The 27,337-nt window shown below is 44.2% G+C and overlaps 1 protein-coding gene across 1 annotated transcript in view; it reads right to left on the bottom strand.

Annotated features, from left to right (window-relative positions):
• The window catches only part of KCNAB1 (potassium voltage-gated channel subfamily A member regulatory beta subunit 1), a 151,948-nt gene that overhangs the window by 59,792 nt on the left and 64,819 nt on the right, over positions 1-27,337 (bottom strand). Inside the window, 1 exon segment of the mRNA XM_033150493.1 lies at positions 4,670-4,713. Within this exon segment, the coding sequence (XP_033006384.1) occupies positions 4,670-4,713 (44 nt within the window).

The following is a 27,337-nucleotide window of genomic DNA, read 5'->3' as shown; positions in this document are numbered from 1 at the left end:
TCCCTCTCACCTTCTCTTACACATTCATTCCTTTGTTCTGCCCATAAATCCTCAGTCCTTTCTTGCTCCCAGACAACAATGGTGCCTCTTGCTCCCAACAGATGCCTTTTAAGCAGCCGCAGCTGCATGCCAGAAGGTTTCCTTTGTCTTGCCTTCAACTCACTATTCCTCTTTTGGCCTGCCAGTACCGGTACTTAGAATCAGGTCAACTGCAAGAGCAATACCAAGGCCTCACCCCCTCCTTCACACAAGCCTAGTAACCCGGTGCAGTCAGACCACGGAGCCCTCTTTGGGCTCAGGAAAAAAAAGGTGTGCAGTGCATGGGCGTACCCAGGGAGGGGGCAGAGGGGGCAGCTGCCCCCCCGAAGCAAAAAAAAAAATTAAATGGTTATCGGCAGACTAAAAGGAAAAAAAGCTCAAGACTGGTCTTTCTCCCCCTCCCAAAATGTCAATAACAATTGATCTCTTCCGCTCTTGCCGAGGCAGTTGGCCACTCTGTGTGTGTGTGTGTGTTGCACTGGCTGTTTCCCCCTCCCTCATGCCGACAAAGAGCTGGTGTGCCTATCAGAGACCGGATCCTAGCCTGCACCCTGCTTGGTCAAATGGGGATGCAGGCTGAGACTTGGGCAGTGTCAGGGGGCGAATTCATCGTTGCCGGGATTCATCGTTGCAAGGGAGCTTGGCAAACTGAGTTTCCTTGCATGGTGAGTAGTTCCTTTGCGAGGACTGAGGATCCTGGGAAACTGAGTTTGAGGCTTTCTGTTTGGGGGGGGGGAGTTTTTCTGTTTTTTGAAGCTGCTTTTGTTTTTTGAAGCTGTTTTTGTTTTTTGAAGTTGTTTTTGTTTTTGAACCTGAACGACCATGGCTCCCCTCCCCCCAGTTTTGATCCTGGGTACGCCCCTGGTGCAGTGTTGGCCCTTGGCTGCTATCAGACAGTATGAAAATTTTTGCGCCTAAGGATGACCAAACCTGTCAATTTCCGTTTCTCATTTTCACACCCTTAAGTCCAATTTTCTGCACCAGTTCCTGATTTTATTTTGAAGTTTTCATGAACAAATGCCCACCAGCGTTTTAGTGCAAATTTCTCCTCATATACCATTTTGTATATTTTTATAAGCAGGCCCCCCCCAGAACATTGGGCATTTATACATGTTATTTTCCCTCATGCATGCATGTATCCATGCACACATTCTTCAAGTATACATCCATTTTTGGACACATTATTTGATTGGAGAACGGCCTCGGAAAACTCAGAGAAGTGATGATTTCGAAGGGTGGCTATATTTCAGTTCATATATAATGTCTTAGGAAGCACACATTAGATAGATTCGCCTTTAAATGTGAACTGAATCAAATTTCTCCACCAGCCTTAATTGCACTCTAACAAATTTTTAACTTAGGAAAAAGAAATTAGGTTCAAAAAGTCCAGTGATTTACCAGGGACTGTTATCATAAAATATATCCCTGGTAAACAGTGGACTTCAGAAGTAGATTCAGATGGAAGAGGAATTTGCCAGATTCACACAAACTATTTTTGTGTGAATCTGGCAAATTCCTCTTCCATCCGAATCTACTTCTGAAGTCCACTGTGAGAATAACAAAAGGCAGCAGAGCACTGTGATTATGGGAAAAGTAGTCATATAACTAAAGAAGGGTTTTGTGGGAACGAACAGGTTGCATTTCAGGCTATAGGGTACACTTTGTTGCCAGGGTACAGTCTTGAGGACATTTGGATATCTCTGCTCAGAAATTGATACATTTTCTCAGGATTAATCCAATTTCAGGTTGCACAAAGCCTTGGGAGCAGCCAAATTTGATTATTATGTTTTCACTCTCATCTATGGACCCCACAGCGTCGAAAAGCTTACGTCTCATAGCAACACAGTGAGCTATGCTAAGCTGTGCCAGATTCCACACAGTGGAAGGTTTTCAGAAAGAGCCCCCATACGATAAGCAAACTCTAGAGGTATGAATTTCAAAGTCGTCTTAGATTTAGAAGCAGTGAGCAAATGACACACATAGAACGCATTACTGGTTGGACCTGCATGCAAACTGGGGTCTCTTTGAAGCTATGGAAAATGTCACTGCCAGGGGCGCCGCAAGGGGGTGCGGGCTGCCCCTAGCTCCAGGGGAGGGGGGTTGACACTTTGGCCGGGCCCTCACACCCCACCCCGCCGAGCGGGCCCCGAACGGGGGCATGTCGCCTTTCCCCCCTTCAAGTGGCTATTTTTTGGCGGGGGGTGGGCCAGCGAGGAGGGGGTGTCACGCTGGCATGACACCCCCTCCTCGCTGGCCCACCCCTGCCGAAAAAAACCGCAGTGAGGGGGGAAGGAAGCAGAGCAGGCGCATCCAAGAGCCTACTCTGCTTCTCTTTTCCCCCTTTCCGCCGCTTTTTTCCGGCGGTGTGGCAGGCCAGCGAGGGGGGGTGTCATGCTTGTCACCCCCTCCTCGCTGGCCAACACCCCCGCCGAAAAAAGCCACGGAAAGGGGGAAATTCCCCCTTTCTGCATCCATGTGCATCGTGACGTCACAATGACGTCATGACGCACGCGCCGTGCCCCTCCCCCGGGGGTGCCTCTGCGCTGCCGCCCCTGGTCACTGCAATGCATGCTTATAGGGCTGGATTGTGCTCCTCCTATAAACAGAAAGTTGATGGATTTTTTTGGTCTACTGCACAATATAGGTAAAGGGACCCCTGACCATTAGGTCTAGTCATGTCCAACTCTGGGGTTGCGGCGCTCATCTCGCTTTACTGGCCAAGGGAGCCGGCATACAGCTTCCGGGTCATGTGGCCAGCATGACTAAGCCGCTTCTGGCGAACCAGAGCTGTGCACGGAAACTGCACAATATATGTACACCCATAAAAGAACACAGAAATATATCCCCTGAATAAGAAAACTGGAAGCGACAAATCTGAGTAGAAAATTTATTTTCTTTTGGGGGGGCACAACTCTGAATCTTGCTTGATTTGAAATCACTGTTCCTGAATCTAGCTGCACTTAAATTCATCATACACGGGACTTGAAAATGTTAAATAAATTGCTTTCTTGACAGCGCAGATTATCTGTTTGAAAGTGCTGTTTGATCTTAGAGGAACTAAAGGCAAAAATATGCAATATGTATGGAATGTAATATTTTTATATGCCCCTGTAGATGAACTAGATGCATGCAACATTGATACAGTTTCATAAGAAAGTGAAGTCAAATAAATGCACATGTCATGTATTCATGCAAATTTTCAAATAAAAAATAGTACTGCCCCCCCCCATTTGTGGAATACTCTCCTCAAGGAAATTCACCTGCCAGCACCTCTGCTAAAGCCCCTTCTGCCCTTAGAGAGGGGGGGTTGCAGTTAGCACGAGCCCTCCACGTGCACAGGGGATGCTTGCATCCCCTGCCGCTATTGGGTGGGCTCTGGGTGCAGTGCCCAGCAGGCTGACCAACCGGTGCAGCCGGCTAGGGCGTGCCCACTGCACTTAAGTGGGCTCGCAGCCAGAGCTCGCCCTCTTTCTCCTGGGCTCCCTTTGTTCCTGCTTTCCCCTGCCCACCCTCCCTTTAGGTTAGGCTTTCCTTGACCTTGCTATGGACTGCGGTTGGTCACCGTTGAGGGGCCTGGTAGGAATTTTTCCACCTGGCAAATTGGCTCCGCCTTGTGGTTTTTTCGCCTACCTCGTAGCAACTCGTCACAACTTTGGTTTGGCGGTTAGGCATTGGATAAGGTCAGGAAGGTTAGGAGGTGGGGGGGAGGACGGGCCAACACCTCCCCCCAAGTGCTGAAGGGTACTTCGTAAAGGAGTCCGGGGGGCGTGTCCGTGTCCGGAGCCGTGGGTGGTGAGGGCCTAAGGCACGCCCCAGATCGGTGATCACAGGGTGAGTCCTTAGCTGATGTGCAGCAGCAAGGGCTCACCCAACAGTGGTTATCCTTTCCTGGACTGCCAGCACGTCGTACTGGAGTCGGATATAGTCTAGCTAGATCCAATGCCTAAAGCCAATACCGCTCAACATCCGGAACCAATAAAGTTGTGGCCTTTTATTGTCCATTTAACCTTACTTATGGTGTCTTGTGTGTTATTTATTCACGGGAGGGGTCGGGATATCGACATGCAACATCTTTTAAGCATCAGGCATTTGATTGTGGCCTTATTTTGCCCATTAACCTAAAATCATGTGTCCTTGTGTTTTATTTACTCCATGCGGGTGACGGGTCATCGACTCGCAACATCTCTCTTATCTTTATGGGTGTTTTAAGTGGCTAGTTATTTCTTGCTGATCATGTTGGCATGCATGTGCTTGCAAGGGGTGGAGTGGGGTATCTGTTTGTTACTTTTAGCATTAGGCTGCAATCATAACCACACTTACCCGGGAGTAAGCCCCACAGAATTCAATATGATCTACCTCTGAATCAACATGGTTGGGATTGCATTGTGGGAGTATAATAATTTGCAAGTGCTTGTTGTCACCATTTTAATCTTGTGTATATTTTTCATCATAATATATTTTTGCATTATACTGGGCATCTAAGGAAAGGAATAAACAGTGGTAATAAGAGCATGGCAAACTCACTATTATTCACATTTTAACCTAGCGCTACCATCAACAGAATCATGCAGATGAACATGGCTAGTATAACTTATTCCCTCTATCCTTAAAGTAACAATAAAATACTCACCTAGCCCCAGACACGAAACTCTTAATCCAGACTTTCCAAGGTTTCTAGAATCAAAATAAGAAGACAATTAGCTCAAATTTCAACTGGTATAATAAATAAATTATATGATTACTGTTACCAGATTTATCTGTGTGCAGGCATGTGCTAATCGTATACATGTTTCACACACATTGCCTGCACACATACTAGTGAGCTTTACCTTCCCAATATCTGCACACCAGGTGTATACGCAATTTGTAAGATAGTAAGATGTGTGCATTTATTAGAAGTATTTATATATCACCCATTAATAAAGTTTTCCGGATGGCTTGTAGAAACATTAAGAGTACAATTGTAAACTGTAAGAAAAAAGGAGAGGAGATCTCGTGCAGCATGAAAACCTCAGTGGAAGAGAATAAAACCAAGTAATTAAACATGCGCCCCTAAAAGGCCCGGAAAAACAAACAGGTTTTCTTCTAGTCCAGAAAAGAGCAAAGGAAAACAAGTGTTGTCAGGGAACCCTGGTTTGTTAAACCCTATACAAATCTACAGTGGAGTCCCTAAGTCAGTTGGATGGTGCCTTGTAAGCCTCCTTCCAGCAACTCCTGCAGCCAAACTGGTGCCAAACATTGCTCTGCTTTCCTTTGGACCACATCAAGGAGACTGAGAGGTCTTGTCTTCTGGGCAGCCCAGGACCTCCAGGCTTGCCCCCTGGGGAGGTTGCTCTGGTGCGGCTAATGCAGCAGTTTGACTTCACCCCCAGAGTTGCACTCCATTGCCTCTTAAGGCAGACAGATGCCAACAACAACAAAACAACAACAACAACAACAACAACAACGTCAGGGAAATATTTGGGTTCACTACCCAATACCTTGTGGGTTCAGCCTGGACGGCCAATAAAATCTAGACTCCAGAGGTCAGCAAAACAGGACTTTTTTAAAAATTAAAAGCATTGCAAAAGAGGAAAGTATTATGCCAGGTAAAAGGCACAGTAATATTTACCCTTTGAGCTTTCATAAACAACAGGTATTCTGTCTGGCTAAGTCGTGTAGCATAACAACACCCTTTTGACATAGCAACGGCCTTCATAGTTCACCCTTCATCTTCCTACAGTTTCCCCTGCTTACCTGCTACTGTGACATTAACATATGAGAGCGCTGGAGGTGAAATAGTTAAACAGGTTACCTAATCAGAACCCGGGGGTGGGTGGAGTCAGAGGGACTATAAAACCAGCTCTGGGAGAGGCGAGAAGAGTTCATTGGTGGGTTGGTGGGTTGGAGTGGGAGTGAATTGGGAGACAGTCTGTGGGTAGGTTGAGTTAGTGTAGCAGAATAAGCTGAGTCGGGAACAGTTAGGAGGTAAGAAGACAAGTAAAAAGCGGAGAGGTGGTTTAGGGAGTGAGAGCAGGGAAAGGAAGTTATAGGTCTGGATAGGCACCCCATGATTGTAACTGACAGATCGTTTATGAAACCACACGCTTGTTAAACTACAATAAATAAACAGAAGTTTTATGTTACAATTTAACCCTGACTGGACTCAGTATTTTACCTGGTTGGTGGCAGCGAGAAATAAAGTGGTGGCACAGGGATCGATAGACTTTGAAACGTCTGGGGACCCTGTGTGATCGCCACAGCTACTTTGTCCTTTTTTCATGCTTCTCTTGCAAGCCCAACGTTCACATCCCACCCTGGCTCAGCCCTTCTCTCTCGCACTTCAATTTCCATTCTGTATTTTCTATAATTCCTGAAGCATGGGAGGAAAGGGTTAACCACTGCCCCTACGCATTGGGTCCTGATCCTAATTGCCCTGTGCGCTTCTTTCTCTCTCTCCCCCCCCCACCCATGGCTGCTATTTAATTTTTTCAAGCTAGACATGTTAATTGCAATTACCCAATTATCATCACACTTCATTTGGCCTTTAGGGAAACCCTCCTCCTTCCCTCCAGGCTCACCTCTGGCACGCAGACATTTCAACACCACTTTCAGAACTGGATGGATGACATGGCTTCTGATTCTCCAACAGCTTTTTATTGTTCTAATTTCATAACCCTGAAGTCTTAAGTATGGGTTTCACAGGCAAGGATAATTGCTGTAAAAGTCTGAAGTGCTAAATACCTCTCAAGAAGCGATATTGGATGGCTTCTTAATGTCTGCACAAAGAGGAAGATTGGAATGGGCTGGACGTTATTGGATTTGCACGTCTGAGGATGTGGAGACGATACTGTAATTTGGGGCACGGCTCTCTTCCGTTAGTCGTTTTCAAGAAGGATGTATTGTCTTTTATTACCAGAGAGGCTTCTGCTGAAGCTTCATGTTGTAGTTGGGGAAATAAGTAGATATATTTAGAGAAGTGTGACCTGACGTGAGGTGTGCAGCGCATCTTCAATTTTGGATATTCTAGCCAACATTTTGCATGCACTGCAGTAACAATGATTAATGCATTGGCAATATTTGTAACCCAGAGACTGCATTTTTGCACCAGTTCAAACTTCTGGATGCTTTGCAAGGCGAACCCACAAGCAAGGATTTACAGGAATCTGGTCTCGGTACATCTGTGATTTGGTGCGATTGCCACCCCCCGCATCAGTTATTGTGAGAGAACACACTCGAAAGACAGTAGAATTAATAAAGCAAGATGTCAGGAAAGATCACTATCATTAAGGCTAATGAGCATGCTACGTTAAACATGGACCCTGGCTCAAAGTGATCTCTGCAGCATGTAAACTCCCTTTTAATTATACCTTTCTGCTGGAGCACTTAAATTATCAGCTGTACTGATAGCAACTTGGGTGCTTTCCCCCTGTTTTGCTAAGATAAAAGGTATAATTTGCTAACAATCTCTCCACCTTTGATTCAAGAAACCGTCAGCAGCTCTAGCCTTCTGGGTAATTTTATGCAGCTGTGAGCATGCGTTATTTTAAAGCAAAACATGCCTGAAAACTGTTTTTCTCTTAATGTGGCTTACTTCTGCTGGAATCAAACTTAGCAGCTCAAAGAGCTGCAGACTTGGCCAAGAAATAATGCAGAAACAAAGTCTGCTCAAATTGGTCTTCATTGGGCCAAGCTGATGAAACCAGACCAATTTCCACGCATAACCCTTAGCACTTGAAATTTTGAGGAAATGGCTGCCGTGGAGGCACGACCTATCGCTAAATGGCAGCAGTGGGCCCACGACAAAACACGGCTGTGGGATAATGGCTGTCACATCTACAGGAACAGAATATGAGTCGAGGCTGCAAAATGAGGGGAGGACATGACCCCCCCAATCAATGGAGGAAAGGTCCCTACACCAGTCACTGTCACACTAACTCACACATACCCTCCAACATTTCTCTGCTGAAAATAAGGTCATCCTATTTCATACCTGCCAACATTTCTCCAATGAAAATAGGGACGTCCTAAGGAAAAGCAGGACATTCCATGATCAGGCCAGTGGTTCATCTAGCCCAGTACCCACTTCTGACAGTAGCCAACCAGATTCCTTCTAAAACCCTCCGAGTGTCCCAATTTTCCAGGGACAGTCTTGGAATTATGAAAGCCACCCCAGCTTCTGATTTCTATGAGGGAGCACCCCTGTTGCCTCTCCATGGCCACTGCCAGCCTCCTCCCTTGGGCAGCTCGTAGCGCCTGCTGGAGAGCAGGTGAGGAAGAGTTGAAGAGGCTGCCACTGGTGGGGCGCTCAGCCCCACATGCCGGGCTGGCTCTGAGGGGCAGGCAGAAGGCAGGACCGCCCTGACTGTGAATGAAGGGGGAGCAAGTAGTCTTGGAGGAGACTGAGAAATGTCCCTCCTTTCATCTGAGGAATGTTGGAGGGTATGAGAAAGACTCCAAACCTGTCTAACCCTGACAAGTACATTTTCACACAGGGGAAGCTGTGTATGCCTGTCCCCCCCCCCTCCAAAAAAAACCCCCATATAAATGCTGATGTGTGAGAGTCTTAAATACATTCGTTTTCTTTCATTACCTTGGCACCAATTTTCCTAACCAAAAAATGCCCCCCTTTAAAAGCCTTGTCCAGGTACAGCTTTTTCACAGAACACCGTTCATTCCTTAAGGTACATTGATTTGGATGGATCTTTAAACTCCACAAACTCAAACCCAAAATTACAGTGAACTCTGGAAATGAAACAATGGTGGCTGGTTTTTTTTAATACAGTTTTTTGTTGTTGCTTCTTTTCACTACTTATCAATTACCCAATGTAGTATTTAATATGCAGTAATGTTACAGCTGTCTATGTGGCTGATGGAACATTACAGGCTAGAGAGCTCAAAACTGATCTCGTGGGATGACGTAGAATTCTAGATTACTTTGTTGAAATGGTCCACCCACTTCAACTTGCTCTTTAGGGAACTCAAACCCATTTTGCCTTTTAAAACACGTATAGAAATTATTGTGTTTGTCTCTCTTGTGTGTGTGTGTGTTTTTTAAAGTCCACAACTGTCCTGTTGAGGGCTAAATTGCAATTCATTGTTGACTAATGAAATGTCCATCATTATGACAGGATGAAGCTGGATTGGAGGGCAGGACTGTACACTTACAAGACCCCCTGAACATAGGTGTGTTATATTCCTGTGAGATACACCGCACCCTTATGGGGCCTTGCTCTTAAGATTCTCTTCATCTTAAATATATATTAACACACGTCAGCATTGTATGCGTGTTCAAAGGGGGGAAGGCATGTAAATGTGGGTGTGCAAACGAGAGTTGAGAAAAGGAGGAGGGTGGAGGGAAAATGGGAAAATGGGGGTGCAAATGGGGTTGCACAAATGAGAGGTGAGTGTCATGGGAATGGGGCTGAAGGTGAAAGCAGCAAGGTGGCTGGGTCTGAAGAATAAGAGGGGAAGGTGGCTTCATGGCTTCATGAACCCCCTTTCATGAAGCCATGAAGCCACCTTCCCCTCCTATTGCACAAAAACAGGAGGACATATGCGCATGACGGTGAAGGGTTGAATGCAGGGCTTTAGAACAGAAGAGAGAAATGGCTTCAGAAACGGGGGCTGGGAAGATGGAAGGTGGAGGAATGGCAGAGTGGTTGGCAAGCCAAGCAAGCTGGGGCACAGCCCCTAGTGCCCACACCAGCATGTTGTCGATAAGCATTTAAACTCAGGTACATATCCTGGCTTTATTGTCCTCTGCTACTCCTCACCAGCTGCCACTGTCCAGAAGAGGAAAGAATGTAAGTAAACAGAGGTGAGCAAGAAGTAGCTTAGATACTGTACACATTCCCCACCGTGTGGTGACAATTTTCACCAGTCAACACGACTGTTCTTTATCCTGTTTTACTGTAGGGAGATGAAATCTCCCCCGCAGCTTGTTTGTCTCCATAACTGCACTATCCACGTGCTTATAAATAATTTGAGAGAGTGCCTAAGGCACGCAACAGAAGACTTCCATTATCACTTTAAATTTCCTTAAGCAGTCATTTAGCTTTACAGCTCCCTTCTCAGCAACCCGATGTTGAAGTGTTAATCAGGAAGAGAATCCACTGAAGGCAAGAAGCAAAAACTGTGTTATGATAACTAAGTGGTGGTGGGTGGAATGGATCTGGTGGGTTATCTAGATCCTTCTCTCGGCAGGCCATGTTCAGTGGATGGAGGGCCTGCCTCTCTGTCAGCTGACCTGCCTTTGCCCCACGTAGACTGTGGGGTAGGGGAGCCAAAACACCGCTGATCAGGCGACCTGCGCAGTGCTTTGTATGGACCATTGAGCATGGAAATAATGTTGCTTTCTATCCACAAAATGGCTTTTTTAAATAGAATAGATGAAACTTAAAACCCCTGGAGCAAACACTCAGGGTCATGGGTTTAAGCCCCATGTTGGGCAAAAGATTTCCTCATGGTCCTTTCCAACTCTATGATTCTATGATTCCTCTCTTAGCCAGGCTCTCTTGCTATTCAGTAAGCATGCCATCAAACAGAGTATTTGGCAGGTTATAGTCTCCTAATGAAGATGTGATGGATGCTATCATCTGCTATGGAAATGTTTGTGCTGCAAGACATTTAGTGGCGTAATTTTTTTTTTTGGCAGGTGTCAGTTGAAGATTTTTTTTTTTTTTTTGCAGGTGAAAGATTAAGGTTGCCTTGGCAGCACAGGAAAAACTCATCTGTACTCATTTTAAGTACACAACAGAAATGAAACTTCAAAATATTGTTTCACCGTATATTAAAAATTAAGGTACCTGCAGCACGCTCATTTTTCATGCAATGAAAACTGTCGCTGGCTCTCTGAGAATTAGGCTTAACAAAGCCAGTTATTTGGGGGGGGGGCACAGCAAAGCTGATAAAAAAATTGTAGGTGCTTTCAAAACATTTCCTTTCCCCACCCACCCACAAAAACCAAGCCACCCAGCAGAAGGCCAGTTGAGATGCCACAATTACAGACCCTTGTCTAAGAACAGGGGTGGCTAATATTTCTTGGTCTGAACTTAGCTACATTCAACCTCTGCCAATCCTCTGGGGAATGGATCCCAGTGGTAGGTGGGTGTCAGGCTGCCAGAAAAGCCCTTCCGTCTGTGGGGCCACCCCACACTCTTGTTCTCACACACATACACAGAGGACAAAGAGGCACCCAGCCCCTGCCCTTTAGGTGATCCATGCAGATCAATTGAGGATGGGAGCTACTCCCCCTCTCCATTCATCAAATGATCAGTCTGAGGACTAGGAAGACTTTGATCTGCATTGCTATCAGGGCTCCAGACTTTGCCCACGCCAATACTGTCTCCACTTTTCTTTTTCACTGCCAAAACCAGTGGAGTCTGGGGGAGTGGACTTTTATCCGGCCCCTGTCTTTGAATATGAGTTGGTGTAGCAAACAGGGATAAAACAGAGGGATGGGGAGAGTCTTTCAAACAGCAAAGTCATACGTGGGGTGGGCTCAGAAGTGTTCTCTCAGCTGGGCTCCAAGACTTGAAATTAGCTCAGCGGTTGGGAAAAGCCTTTTTGGATCTCCGTGTATGGAGGCGGAAGGGGGCAGAGGGAACATTCTCAGCTAGGTTCTTGGAATTGCAAAATAGCAATGTATTTTAAGAGCATTTGCTAGAGTTACTTTTAGTATTGCATAACAACGGGTGCTCCTGAAGAATAATCACCTGAAATGCAAGGCCTTGATTTTATTGCAGTGGTGGGGGACCTGGGTTCTCCAGGTGTTTTTTTGCACAACATCTCCTAACATCCCTGACCAACAAACATGGTGGGTGAGGCTGATGGGTATTGAAGTCCAAAATCTGGAGGGTCAAAGGTTCCACACTGATTTATCTTGTTGTAAGGTACTTGTCTGTCAGCCACCTTGAACTTTTGTAAGTGTATAGATGTTTTAACTAAATAATAAGTAAAAAAAAAAAATCCTCTTCAAACTTTTACTAGCTCTCCCCCAACTTAGCTAATGTTTTTTGAAGGCTGTCAGGGGAATGATTTGGGTCTGGGTGCATTCAGGGGGGAGAGCTTATGGTTTCATCGTTGTCATATTTATTTGCATGCTATTTGCCCACAAGGTTGCTCCCAGAGCAGCTTGCAACATGTCAAATGAAGTGTAATAGACATATATAACAAGATGCAGAGGCGTACTGAGCTGCTTGGCTGCCGGGGGCGGCAAGCCAAGCGGCACCCCCCGGGGGTGGGGCCTCGCTCCGTAGCATATGCGTCATGACGCATGTGCTATGAAGCGTAGCCTGGGCGGACTGTGCATGTCCGCACATGCACAGTCTGTGCAGGCTGCTGCAGAGATGCGCAGTCAGCCCGGACTACCAAGCCGCCGCCCGGCACCCTTTCCGTGCGGCAGCTGCTCATGCGGAAGGACTGCCGGGCGGTAGCTTGGGAGTCGCACTCGCCCCCAATGCCCCGCCCTCGCTACGCCACTGACAAGGTGCACAATGCAGCAATAATGTACAAAGCATGGAGGCTAGTAATGGATTAGCAGCTTTCCCCTCTGTCTTAGCACCAGCAGACATCTACAAGAATACCACTAGATGGTGAGCAATTTGAACATGCACCATGAAAACGTATGTGCCTTTCATTAACGGCTATTTGTTAACATTTGTAGACCCCTGCTCATAATGGGGGAAATGAAAATGAAAATGCTTTCACTTGCCTGAGGAACGCCAGCAAGGAATCTATTCAAATTTGCTTTGGCTTGGAGTTCCATGAATACTGGAGCCGCAACAACAACAAAAAATTCTCTTCTCCTGACAGGCTAATTTAGGCCACTTCCGCACCATACATTTAAAGTCATGGGTAGGCAAACTAAGGCCCGGGGACCGGATCCAGCCCAATCACCTTCTAAATCCAGCCCGCGGACAGTGTTTTTACATGAGCAGAATGTGTCCTTTTATTTAAAATGCATCTCTGGGCTATTTGTGGAGCATAGGAATTCGTTCATTCCCCTCCCCCCAAATATAGTCCGGCCCCCCACAAGGTCTGAGGAACAGTGGACCGGCCCCCTGCTGAAAAAGTTTGCTGACCCCTGTTTAAAGTTGTCTTGCACCACTTTAACAGTCAAGGCTTCCCCCAAAGAGTCATGGGAACTGTAGTTAAGGGTGCCGAAAGCTGCAGCTCTCTGAAGGGTCTCCTAACGACTCTCAGAATTATGAACAAATTACAGTACCCAGCAGTGCCATAACTGGAGGTGGGGCGGCTAGCTGGTTTTTTTGTGTGTGCCTCAAGCCTCAAGCAAAGCCTCAAGAGGGCCGTCATTGAGGCTCCCAGCCTCTGTGTGTGTGTGCCAAACTGGGTCTGTGACCTGGTTTCACCCCTGGTTCCCAGAATTCTTTAGGGCAGGATGTGAGAGTGCTTTAAATGTATGAGGTTACATCCACACTAGTCACTTCTTTAAAATGACCTTTCTTCCCCCAAACTCACTCTCCCATATAGTTTCATGGACAATGTGTAAGATGACCAGGATGAACAGAGAATGAAAAAGGGGTGACCATGTTTACTGTGACAAATTAATTCCCCTCCACCTTAATCTAAACACTTTTTTGCAGTGCTAAATCCAATGCATATTCCCCACGTAGGTGGAATTTGTCGCAAAGAGAACATTTATGAAGCAAATAAAATGAAATTGTGCTGTAATTGCTTCTTCAGCTTGTTTTATATGATAGAAGTGTACGAAATGTATATGCTGTCTATTTCTTTGATTCCTAAAGAGGATATAGCGTCTTAGAAGAAGTTTTCCTGTGTTTTCTGGCGTTTCCGAGTAAACGTATGTTGTTTGATTAAAACTTTTGGCCAGAGTTCTTATTTGGATTCTTTTTAGTGTAATTGCAAAACAGGCAAACAAACAAAAAACAAACTAAAAACACCACATTTTGTAGTACAGCAATTTTGTTGGTTTAAAAGGTAGAACACATCGAAGTAACGCAAGTCATGGCACGGAGAGCAAAAGAAGGTAAAACTGTCCTAGGTCATTTGTGATTCCCACACTCTTTGATGTCCTATGAAATACTAAACAGGCTAGCCGTCTCATTCATGGAAATGGCACAAACAGTTTATGAACTGTATTGTGTGACATGTTCAGAGTGTTTGCAAACTAGATGAAACATCTTATCCCGACTCCTGGGAATAGCAGGCAGTGTCTCTGTTGCCCGAAGACATGAAGATCAAATGAGAGTCAGATTTTTCATGAGCACACAAATATATCTAGCTGCAAGGGTGGCAGCCAACAGCCACCACAGATGCTTTTGGTTCCTCATTATGTGCCTAATTAATGATTATAGTGATGTGTAGTTATTGGGGTGCCCTGAGTGTGTGGAAAGGGGGCTGAATCAGGATCGCCCCTGCTGGTTCCACTCTCAGCCTCACGTGTGAATCTTGTATTCTACACCAGGACCTGCATACTTTTCAGATACCTTTATTTATTTAAAGTACAAGTTCATTAAAATCAATACTGTAAGCGACAATCAATCAATCAATCCAGCAGCATGCCTAACCAACTAAAATAAGCAAGTCAAACTAATAGGTCTATTTAGGAATGCCCTCAGCTCACAGAATGTCTGACCATTTTTAGAACGTTCAGCAACACACCCATGATATTTATGGTGGGAACCATTTTATGACACCATTTTTAATCTGTGATATTCTAATGTATTTTAATATTTGTTGGAAGCTGCCCAGAGTGGCCGGGGAGACCCAGCCAGATGGGCGGGGTAAAATAATAATAATAATAATAATAATAATAATAATAATAATAATAATAATAATCATATTTTATCTTTGTCACAGAAGTCCAATAGTGCTCAAAATTATTTTTTTATTTTTTATTATTATTATTATTATTATTATTATTATTATTATTATTATTATTATTATTTTCATTTTTTTAATCTGTCACAGAAGTCCAATAGTGCTCAAAAGGCAGGGCTGATCTGCACTTCCGCTTGTGCTGCTGCTTTCCCCTGGGGAAAACCACTCTTCCATGCTCAATTGGAGCAAACAGCAATTTGGGTTTTCTCCAGATTGATGTTTGCGCTGATGTATTGCGCTGATGGATTTCGGACCCAGAAGATGGTGTCCCAGATTTGGGCTGCATTGTGTTGGAGGGTATCCAGTAGCTGGGAGTACTGGAAATCTTTTCCTTTCTCTTTCCCTGTGGAAGTTTTTTTTTTTTAATAAAAAAAACTTTATTGATTAAAACACAATACATCCAATACATTCTCACAATAACATACAATATCATTCTTATCATACATTTCCCATTTTTTCATCCTCACACCCACCACCAAACACCCCTCTGACTTCCCTCCATCACTTTTTCGACTTCCATTATAAGCTATTTGTTCACTATTTATACAATCTTAATTTCTATATATTTCTATAAACATCTTTAATTCTTTATATTAATTTATTATTCTACAATTCCTTCATACCTCTTACTCCAAGCATATTAGCACTTCTTTCTTTGAGCAATGTTTCTCCATATACTCTTCATAACATTTCCACTGTTCCTTCAAATTTTGATTTGTTTGGTTTCTTATTGCTGCTGTCAGTTTTGCCATTAACAAATACTCATTTAACTTGCCTATGCACTCATCCTTTGTTGGGACCTGTTGTGTTTTCCATTTAGCTGCTATCACCATTCTGGCGGCTGTGCTAGCATACAAAAATACACTTTTCTTTCCACTAGGTATTTGCTCATCTAATAAACCTAGCAAATATGCCTCCGGTTTCTTTACTATTGATTTTTTCATCATTTTTGTCATTTCTGTATGTACCATTAACCAAAAATTTTTTATATCCTCGCATAGCCACCACATGTGCAATAGCGTCCCCACTTCTTTCTTGCATCTCCAACAAAGGTTAGACTTCAATTTTATACATGCTCGCAAGTTTCACAGGAGTTAAGTACCACCTATAATGCATCTTAAAAAAAATCCTTAATGTTATATGAAGCCGTGAATTTAATATCCTTTCCCCAAAATTTGTCCCATTGCTCCAGATATATTGTATGCCCAAGATCCTTGGACCATCTTAACATTGTCTCTTTTACTTCCTCCCCCATCAGATCCCACTCTAATAACAGATTATATGCTCCAGATAATACTTTTTTTATTATTTTGTATCACCACTCTTTCAAATTTGGAAATTTCTTTTGAGAAACCTTTCTTTATATCTGCATTAAACATACTGTAAAGCTGTATATACTGCCATTTATCAATTTCATAACTCCTTAATTCCTCAAATGGTTTTATTTTATATTTGCCTTCATGATTTTCTATTAATTGTCTATATGTCAGCCAAATTTTTGTTATATTTAATTGTTTCCTAGCAATGGCTTCTATTGGTGAGATCCACCAAGGTGTTTGCATTTCTGCATATCTTCCGTATTTTTTCCATACTTTGTATAATGCTCCCCTTAAGATGTGATTGGTAAATTCCTTGTTTATTTCTGCTTTCTCGTAATTAAGATATGCATGCCAGCCAAAGCTACAATTAAATCCTTCTAGATCCAGAATCCCATTTCTTTCCAATCTAATCCATTCACATACCCATATTAAGCATTCCGCTTCGTAATATAATTGCAGGTTTGGAAGCGCCATTCCTCCTCTTTCTTTCCTTTCTGTCAACAGCTTATATTTTATCCAGGGTTTCTTCAGCTGCCAAACAAATTTTATAATATCTCTTCTCCATTCATCAAAACAATTTTCTTTAATGATAAACTTCCTGTGAAAGTTTGTTTTTTGCTCCCTGACATCAGCTGAGAATTTGCACCCTGCTTAGCTTAGAAATGCTCCACCTGAGCTGGAGCTATTTGGAAGAATTAAGCTGCATAACACAGGCACTTACAAGCTTTATATTACAAGTTTTGCATTTCAGCATAGTGTAGGCATGCCAGTATTTCAAGATGCCCTGATTTCTTCAGTAAGCAGCTTTTGCAGATTGACACATCATTATTGCATTCATTTCGCCCCCCAGTCTGTTTGCTAACTACTGATGTACTAAATATCAGCAACTCCTATTATAGCATCTTTTTTGGGGGGGGGGTGATGTAAAACAGGACTTTCTTTGGAACATAGGGAACTCTGCAGCAGCCTTGCCTTTTCCCCAGAAAAGAGGCTCCTTCATTCAGCTGATAAAGGAGTAATGAATTTATTTTTTAGCTGGGAAATTACAGTGGTAGGGGAAGGACTACAGTTGTCAAATTTTGCATTTTAAATGCTTTGGTGTTGGGGTAGGATCGGTGACCAAACAAGAACTCTGGCACTTGAAGCAATGTCACGGTCACTCTCTCAGACCTGAGCAGCACCCCCGGATGTTTAACGGTCTATTGGTAACTGCCCCAACGACATATGGAATATTCGCTGCCACCAGCCAGTATTCACTCTGGCAATGAATAACTCACTTCAGATTCGGATTGTGGTAAAAATAAACATAAGTTTCTTTATTGTTTGTACAAAGCGTAATGGTTTCAAATGACTTGGTAAAACGTTTAATATAACTGTATGGTTATTCAGATAAGTATATTTCAACACTCTACCTAGTATTCCAATAACTATCCCTAATGCCTTCTGTTAATTATTCAACCTGCTCTAGCTCTGCTCATTAGCTCTATCTCCCTCTCTCTATCCCTCTCTAACTCAACTCAACTGCCTAACTTCCAACCTCTAACTGCCTTTTCTATCCTCTCTAACTGCCATCCTTCCACACTCTAATTGCCTGGAGAGCTCCCATTGGTCAAGCTCCTCCCTGCCAAGTTAACCCTTGGAGAACCTTTAGGGGTGAAACGCCACAAGCAACAGATTTTCAGTGTAAAACTATATTGGCTATATTGGTGATGGATTGTAGAGCATGTATCTCCAGGTCTCAAAGCCCCTTTCAGGCCCAGGAGGGGGCTGTGAAAGTGCAAGAAGTACAAAGCCTCTGGATTTGACATGATTTGTACAAATTAGAGACAAACAAAAAAGTTTAAAACTATTGCCTTGATCTGGATGTGTAAGCAGAAGAAGTACATGAAACTGGGGGCAATTTCGGGGGGGGGGGGATGAAAAATCTCACAGGGTGACTTCCGGTGGCGACGCCATCGCGGGCGGTCGTGGGTTGCCTCGGCAGCAAGGCGACCCAGGCCGTCCCGGGGGTTGGAGCCCCACTACCGCAAAGCGGGGCTCCAGTGAGGTGCGGGAAGAGCGTCCCGCGCCTCGGGCTCCCCGGCGGGCCCACTATGGCTCTGAACCCTTCCCCCGTTCCCCCTGTAAAGGGGGAGTGGGGGTGAAGGGACTACGGAGCCGGGCTATAGGGGAAATGCCCCAACCGGGACGGCGAAGCGGCGGCCGCCGCTCACGGTGAGCGACATCGTTCTCCCTGCAGAAAGTTAAAAAAAGGAAGCCTGGTGGTCGTGAGTACTGAACTGGATTTATTTCTGACATTTAACGACCCGGGAGGTATCACGGAAAGGAAGCCTGTTTCCCTCCCTTCGGTGGAAAGAAAATAACCGTATTGATAGACTGCTGTTACAGTGATGGTTACAATGTTTCAACTTTTGACAAGTGAGACTGTTTGAATTTCCCTTTGGGGGCTAAGACAGTGGAAAATATCTCTTTTTGGATTTGTAAGCCTTGCGTCCGGGCTTCAGGAAAAATGGCTGCGAAGGCTTGAGACTGAGCGGAAAAGTACTGGTATTAAGATGGAAAAACATTGAAATCTGACACCTATGCCCACTTCAGCCATGCTGGGTTTCGTTTTTGAGCTGGTCCTGGACTCTGGACTAACTGACGAACAAAGCATTATTTTTTTGAGGCTTGAACTGATGAACCAGAAACTGGTGTTGTTGAACCGGGATATGGCAGAAAAGGTATTTCCCACAGAGGAGACTTTTCAGGACATTGCTGCAATGGAAGAGAACCTTGGCAAAGAGCTGAAGGGGATTATGGAAGAACAGAGCAAAACGGCTTGGCATCTCCGAGAAGAAAAAGAAAAGTCCTGCGAGGGTGGCAGACCCAGGACGAGGAGGTTATATATATCCAACTTCTGGGGTGAGAGCTCGGAAGTGATGGGGAAAAAATTATTAAGTCTACTAACAAAAGAAGAATGGAATGTCGAAATGGAGAAGCTGGAAGGCGAAGAATTGTGTACCCTGATGCTCTATGCAAGGATTTCTGTGAACTGTGTCTGGATCTGTGGATGTACAAGAAAAGAGGACAATTTGAGGAGTGGTTCTGAAGTAAGAAGGAAAAGGAAAATGGTTAGAAGTGGGATAGGATGAATTGTATTGTTATCCTGAAGCCGGTGTGTCAAGTTATTTCTTTTTTAAGCTTTTGAACTAGATAAGGGGTATTCTGTTTTATTTCTTTATTAGCAGCAGTTTTAGGGAAAGAAGTTGTTTGATATGATTTGATCCAAGAATAATTTGTTAAGATATGATGAATAATTTGTTAAGATATGTTAATAATATGTTAAGATATAAAGAACAATATGTTTTGTTATTAACTATATGAAGTTATAATATGATTTGATTTTATACAAGATAAGGAGTGAAATATTATTGTAAACTAAAAAAATAAGATTTTTTGAAGAATGTTTAGTTTTGAATTTTTAAGTGAATTTAATTTTAGAGATATGAAGTTATTAAAGTAAATTTGGAATAGGAGCCGAAGGAGAGAAAACAGGGGAAGTCAATAATGATGATTTGACCAAGAATTTTTTTTTAAAGAAGAAGAAGAATCGTTGGTGTGTCTGTATTTGTTTAGTCATAGTGGTGGGTAAGTGTTGGGGTTAATGTTGGTGAAGGTGATGGAGTGTTTTGTGTTATGGAAAAACCAATAAATTCTTTATTAAAAAAAAATCTCACAGGGTTTTGGGGTGTTGATTTGTCCTTTTAAAAAACCCAAAACTTTGTGCCACTGCCTGTGGTGATGGAGAAGTTCCTCTTGGCAGTCAGTGGCTGCTATCTTCCTCCTGTTCTTTCCCCCAAATGCCTCTAGAACAAGACTACTTTATGACACAAATATTTTCCCGGGGGTATTCTATTTGCGCTGAGGAAGATTTGGAATACTGGTGTGAAATATGGAATGGTGGTCATCAGACTTCAGCTCCAGGCTTTTTTTGGGGGGGGGGAGTGTACCTTGCAAGAGAAACCCAGTGAGGTCCACTCCTCTCTTTCCTAAGGCACCACTGTCTACTCACCTGCTCCTCAAATGAAAAACAAACAAACCACTGTTTATAGGGGGGCTTAGAAGGTGCCCAATGGTGTCAGAGACAAGAAGTCAGATTCACCATCTTCAGGTTAAGCGTTAAAGGACTCTGAATCAGAAGGGGATAGGCACACAGGGCCAGCCCCCAAAGTGCTTCCGTTGGACAAGCCTGTGAGAGCCAGTGCCCCTCTCGCCTGGCAATGTGGCACTGCCATTTTGGTCTCAGAGACTTTATTGCAGAAGACCCTATGGGACTGGAGGCTCCTCTGCTCTGGTGCAATAAGAGACTACTGGAAACAGGGCTGGATCCCTTTAATTGAATCAGCATCTTCCAACACAGGTGGGGCTAACAATTATTGGATGCACCTGCTGCTCATTCTCAGGTTAGTTCTTCCTTTAGGGCATCAGAGTTCTGTGTTCCTAGTGTGTGGCCTGAGCTCTGCCCCATCTTGCAGGGCCTTGAGCCTGAACCATGCTTTACTTGGGCCTGTGCCCTTCCCCTGTCTTGTACCTCCACTATGAGTGGAGTGTCTTGCTTACCTTGTATTGGACCAAGTCTGGGCCTTCTCACAGAGCGGGACAGCACTAACGCTGGCCCTGGTCTTAGGGAATACCGGAGTATAATATTGGGCTCTATGATGGGCAGGCAGTATAACATCTCTGGTTTGGGCAGTATGACTATCAGAACCCTTGCGTGCTGTGGCCATCAACTCCATTGCCCCTTGGTCATGCTCATCAGTGACCTCCATCTGGAGAGAACACATTGGCCACATATAGATTTGCCTTGGACTGCTAGTGTGTGCGGCTGGCCCCCAACCTTTGCAGTCTATAACTTCACCACTAATTCACGAATGCCGAGAAAATCACAACCCAATGTGACTTTACTTTCAGTCCAAAATCCACTTAGCTTGACAGTAAGCCAATTTAGGATAGCAGCAGTAGGGTTGAGCCGCACAGGCATTCCTCCCCACTTCTCCATAATGAAGTCAAGGTAGATTGAGTTTTTCAAAGGGTTTGGGTATAACGATGAGCCAATTTCGTGAATGCTTCAACACGTGCCAGGACTGCAGTGCCGGATGCTAGTAAAGCCTGCTTTCCAGGACAGAGTGAGCTTGGGATCTGGGCAGGGATTCAGCTCAATCGGCAGAAGTTACTGAAAAGTCTGCAGCAACATTTCCTGGTGGGAGTGAATGTCCCCAGGGGCTTAGTTGGCATTTGCAGTATAGCTGTTAAAAATATGCCATTGTATGAGTGGGTAATAAGGCCCCTGTGGGCAAAAGGCATTACGCAGGTCCAAATTGTTAAGAGTCCATTCATTACATCGGTAAGAATAACCTCACGCTCACTGTAGCTCTCACCTTTCCTCCAAGCACATTCAAAGTTTTCACAACAATCCACAATAGCACTCTCAGATTTCCTCCTTCCCTGTCACCAAGTGGGCATGACTAGAAAGAAGAGAAGGGTAGGGAATGCACTTCCCTTTCTCAACATGGGGTATGGGAAAGGGCTTCTATAGGTGCAGCAGCTGGTGTGAAGCCTTGGATGGGGGGCAGCGGAGCTCTCAACAGGTATGAGGCAATGTGCAATTCTCCATAGCAGATAATTTGCTGATTTGGAGAAACTGAGTTCAGTTTCCCACAGAAATTGCCAATGAATCAATCTCTCAAGGCACTGGAACATAGGAACATAGTAAGCTGCTTTATACTGAATGAGTCAGAACATTGGTCTATGGGCAGGGATGATGCGTGTTGTAGTCTTAAACATCTAAAGTGGGTTGGAGTAACTGGACATGAGACAGGGTTAATTTACTTGAAGAGCATAAATCACCCTGTGGATGAGCTAATCAAAAGTGCAAGGTCAGCCAAGCCAGTTGCTATGGTAACAGCCCAGGGCCCTAGCTATATCTGTGATTAATGCAAGTCAGCTCACTTTGTTACTCTGTGAGTCATCAGTCTCTTAGTGTTACTTGTCCAGTGTTACGTCTTGAATTGTTGAACTTATTTAGCGCAGTGGAGACACTTTGTGCTTGTGTATATCTGTATCTGCAAAAGCCTTGCTGTTGTTGCTGTTTAGTTGTTTAGTCGTGTCCGACTCTTCATGACCCCATGGACCAGAGCATGCAGGCACTCCTGTCTTCCACTGCCTCTCACAATTTGGTCAGACTCATGTTGGTAGCTTCGAGAACACTGTCCAACCATCTCATCCTCTGTCATACCCTTCTCCTTGTGCCTTCAATCTTTCCCAACATCAGGGTCTACAAGATGCCTATATCTATGTCCAGAACTGTTTTACTGAGCCTTATCTTCTGCAACAGTAAACTATCTGGACCTTTCTCTGCTTCCATGTCATGACTGGTACTGGGAACAACTTCCACTGCATGGGTATATCACCTGTGATTCCCTTCATAGGGCACCATGTTGGCTACCCCTCATCTACACTGACTGACAGTGGCTTTCCAGGCTTTTCAGATGGGGAACATTCTCAGTCCTACCTGGAGAGGATGGTGCTTGGACCTGGGACCTTCTGCATGCAGAGCAGCTGCCCTACCACTGAGCTATGGCTCCTTGTGTGTTTTCCTGATTTATGAACTTGCTCCTATCTCAGCGATGAAAATTTACTAAGGATACTTTCATATATAATGGGTGTTGTTCAACTAAGTGTTCCTCAGATTCAATCCGCTGAAATTAATGCCCCCAACTTAGCTGTATCCATTAACTGCAATGGGTTGACTCTGAACAAAACTTAGCTGAATGCCACCCCATGGTTATAAATTTAGGTCATAACAGAACCAACATATGCCATGGCAGACCATAGGTCCATCTAGCTCACTATTGTCTATGCTGGTTGGCTTTCCAAGGCTGCAGAGAGGAGTTTTTTTTTTCTCAGCCCTACCTGAAGATGCTGGGGACTGAACCTGGGACCATGGGGAACAGATGCTCTGCCACTGAGCCATTCTCCACCTCCCAAGCCACCTGGAGGAAAGAAAGGCTATTCTAAAGACACAATGCAATAAGTAGGCTAAAGATGATCACAGTCCCATACTGAAGAGGCAAGACAGATGGAGTTGGGTTCTTTGCACATGCTGGGCATTCAGAAGACTTGTTGTCGAGTCTGGGAGGTGACCACATAACATTGCCTTTACATCACAGGGGTGGGCAGCATGAACCCCTAGTGTCACATGTGGCCCTTCGCTTAATTTCATGTAGGTGGCAAGGGGGGGGAAATGGGGGAAAGGTGGCTGGCAGAAAGAGAGGCATACAGGGAGAGAGATTAATGAAGGCAGCATCAACCAGCTTTGGCTCCAGCCCTACCCAACATCAATGCATGCCCCCCAACAGATTTAACCCTGAAGCAATGCATGTATCCCTCAGGAGAAAAAATGGTTTCTCATCCTTGGCATATAAGAACCAGAGAGAGAGAGAGAGAGCACAGATTGCTAGAATCTGAGGCACAAAGGAGCACAACTGATGCTGATCTAATGCCTGGGCTCTGTTAGTGGTGCAGAACATACTTAGATTTCCCAAGACTTTAGAATTCCTTGTGTGTATATTTACCAAACAGAGAGCATGAAATGACCAAGTGAAACTGCTTCAAGTTTAGAACTGGAATTGCAAAAGAAAAGCAAACCAAGCTGCGCTTTTGAAATGCCAAGTACTTGTTAGCTGGCAATGTCATGTTGTGAGATGTGACACAATGTCACGCCACAACTCTCTGAGAAATTAATCAGGTGTGATGAAACCCAATGGAGGAGGAGGCTTCCCTCTGGGGCTGAACACGGTGATTTGCCAGGAAGATTTTGAAAATGTGATCATTATTCATAAATGGAGAGGGCTTATTTCAATCGGCTCTGCTTCTAAATCCTGCTAATCTCGAAGGGCTTTCTGAACAGAACTACCTTGAAAGTTGCAGCTTTGATCATCTACATGCAGTGCATTTGATCCCTATGCTTGTCATCTTGGGTTGTTTCTCACCCAGCCCATATCCACACCATGCGTTGAAATAGTTTTGACCAAGGTTGTTGGATTTTTCTTGGCAAGATCACAAAAACACACACACCAAAAATTCCATTTTTGAGCTATTTTAAGGGGAAAATGGCAAAGTCAGCACTGCTGATGTGAGCTGCCATACAGCTGGATTTTCCTGGACATTTGGCCGATTTCCGCCCGGATGCTGCTGACGAACAAATTTGTTTGGGAAATTCCGGACGTATGGCAACCTTCATTTAAAGCACTATAATACCACTTTAACAACATCTTCCAGTGTTTTTGTTTTGTTTTGTTTTGGTTGTTGTTGTTTTTTGGTAAAATAAATCAGGTGCCAGTACTCATATCTTGATTTTAAAAAAAATCATCAATGCCAGCACACAATGACTGCCATGGACTGCAAAAAAAGAGATGGCAGTATCTGATACTGGAGAGTATCATTAAAAAAAAAATGCACTGATGGCTTCCTCCAAAGAATTCTGGAAACCTGTAAAACTATGGAGAGACCTGGTCTGAATAGAGATATTGGATTCTTGTCTTATTACATATGCTAAAGCTATTTTTGGTCATCTGCATACTTATCCCTTGCTTTTTCCTGTCGGACTAATTGCAGTCATTAACAGTCGTCAACAGGTTTACCACACCTATCAGCCAATCACCCATTCCCACCACCCTTCTGAGTAATACCCCTCCCCACCCTCTCACTATATTTAAGGGTCTGGTGACTTCTGTTTCAGTGTATCTGAAGAAGTGTGCATGCACACAAAAGCTTATACAGTACCCAGAACAAACTTAGTTGGTCTCTAAGGTGCTACTGGACATTAAGTTATTTATTTATTTATTTTTACAAAATGGACTTTTTGTGGTTAAGAAGAGGATGGGGAAATGCACTGAAAACTGGGTTGAATGAATAGGAAGATGTATACACACAATGCAAGCGAATCAGACTGATTGTTCAATGAAGATCAGCCAAACTTAGTGCTGTTTCACAATTTCGTCTCACTTTCACTCATTGTAGTTTCCCCTCACTTCCTGCCCAGGGCCAGTCACCAACTCTTGGTCTTCTAACCTACCTAACTCAGCTGTTGCGAAGAGGTATAACACGGCTGCAAAAGGTGCTTGTATCAAAGGAATCAATCTATCTATTACAAAGATATTAGGTAAATTCAGGTGTAGGGGATATTGTGCTCCTTTTCCTGATTCTAATGCTATTGCTTCTGTCCAGTTTTCTAATGTTCCTTCTATACTGCAGCACCTGTTGGGTTCAGGAACTGTGGCTTTTAAAAAACCATTATACCAGCACTTTGTGTTAAAATCTCCTGCATGCCAGTGGGTGTGGTGCAACACAACAGTGAACATCATTGAACAATGATGTTACTCCCCCCCCACCTTCTGCACATGTGTGCTTCTGCGCCCCCCCCACCCTCCCCAATGGTTCCTTCATGAAAACCTAGGGAGAGAACTGTGTGCTGGTATACACTGCCCCAGATTTCATCACTTTACTCTCATGATTTTTCAGCTTAATGGGGCTATAAATGGATTCCCTCCCCTGGAATCAAATAATATGGAAATGAGTGCTAAGCATGCACTATATTCCATTAGTTTTTCCATTGTGTGAAAGCTCAAGTATAATGTGAAAGCTCAAGTATAATGTGAAAATTAACAGAGAAGTATCGGGGGGAATGGAATGAACTGCAGTGTGGATGCAGCCACAGTTAGGCACTTGCTGTTGGCAGGACATTTGGAGGTGGCATGGCATTGGAAAATGCCTGGGGATTATACTCTGCAGTGTTTTTGTGTGAATCTCTCGCAGTTTGCTTTATCTGAAAGACAGATGCAGCTAGCAAGGGATCAGATGAAAGAGGGTACATTTACAGAACTCTGGTGCCTGTTCCTTGCATATATTGATAGGGGAATGGGGTGTGTGTGTGTGGGTGGGTGGCCTCCAGATACTCGAAGGTATTTCAGGATGGATTTGCTGAATTAACCAGATGGAGGGAAAGCTTGATTCTTGTATAATGATGTTTGTACTCAATGGCTCGTGGTATTCCAGTAGGTGTTTGTTGTTATAATGCTAACAATTAACAATAAAGAACTTTGGCTGCTGATTTATTTTCATATCCAATTCAAAACTCTGTTTATTACTTTTAAAGCCTTATATAGTTTGGGACCCCTATACCTAAGAGCACGTTTCCCCAGACCCTTTGATAATCATCTGAGACCCTTCTCTGCTGCCACCTCTGAAGGAGGTCTGGGGGGGGGGGTGTGATGAAAGAACAGGGTCTTCTTTGTAGTAGCCCCCTGTCCAGTGGAATGCTTTCCTGAGGGAGGCCCATCTGGTGCCAGCTTGGGCATCATTTGAGCACCAGGCAGATGTGTTTTTGTTTTCTTGGGCATTTGGGCAACACCAATGACTGGAAATTTTTAGTTACAGGTAGGTAGCCGTGTTGGTCTGCCATAGTCAAAACAAAATAAAAAATAAAGAAATTCCTATTCTGTGTTTTAAATATATTTATAAATAGCATTGCACTTTATCCCTGTTTTGAATAGCTCTGGGACTTTTCGTTGTGGGAAGGGATACATGCATTCCATACACCCATGATGGCCAAACTTGACCCTCTAGCTGTTTTGGGACTGCAATTTCCATCATCCCTGACCACTGGTCCTGTTAGTATTGTGTTGCCCTCCTCGGACACAGAGAATTCCAGATCAGAAACCCCAGTGCAACCAGAATCTCCCCTGCTCTGTTGGAGTCCATTACTGCTAAAGCAGGCTGTGCCCTTTTAAATGAAGAGGCTCCTCCCCATGAAGGCGGAGTTAGTTAATAAGACAGAGCTGCAGCTCCTATTTAAGGCTCAGCTGATGGATGGCTAATGCTGAAGCAATATCTGAGTTATCAATAGGAGCACAGCATGGAGCTTATCCAGGGCTAAAGTGCCTCTTCTGAGTCGATGCTCACAACAGAATGGCTATGGCCCCTCCCCAGCCGCTAACTAGGGCTTCTGACAGGAATTTCCCCCAGCCTGCCTGGAAATGCTAGGAATTAAACCTGGGTCTGTCTACAGGCAGAGCATGCACTCTGCCACTGAG

The sequence above is a fragment of the Lacerta agilis genome, chromosome 5 (genome assembly GCF_009819535.1).
Source record: "Lacerta agilis isolate rLacAgi1 chromosome 5, rLacAgi1.pri, whole genome shotgun sequence".
In the NCBI taxonomy this organism is placed as follows: domain Eukaryota; kingdom Metazoa; phylum Chordata; class Lepidosauria; order Squamata; family Lacertidae; genus Lacerta; species Lacerta agilis.
This window is presented reverse-complemented; position numbering and strand designations above follow the sequence as displayed.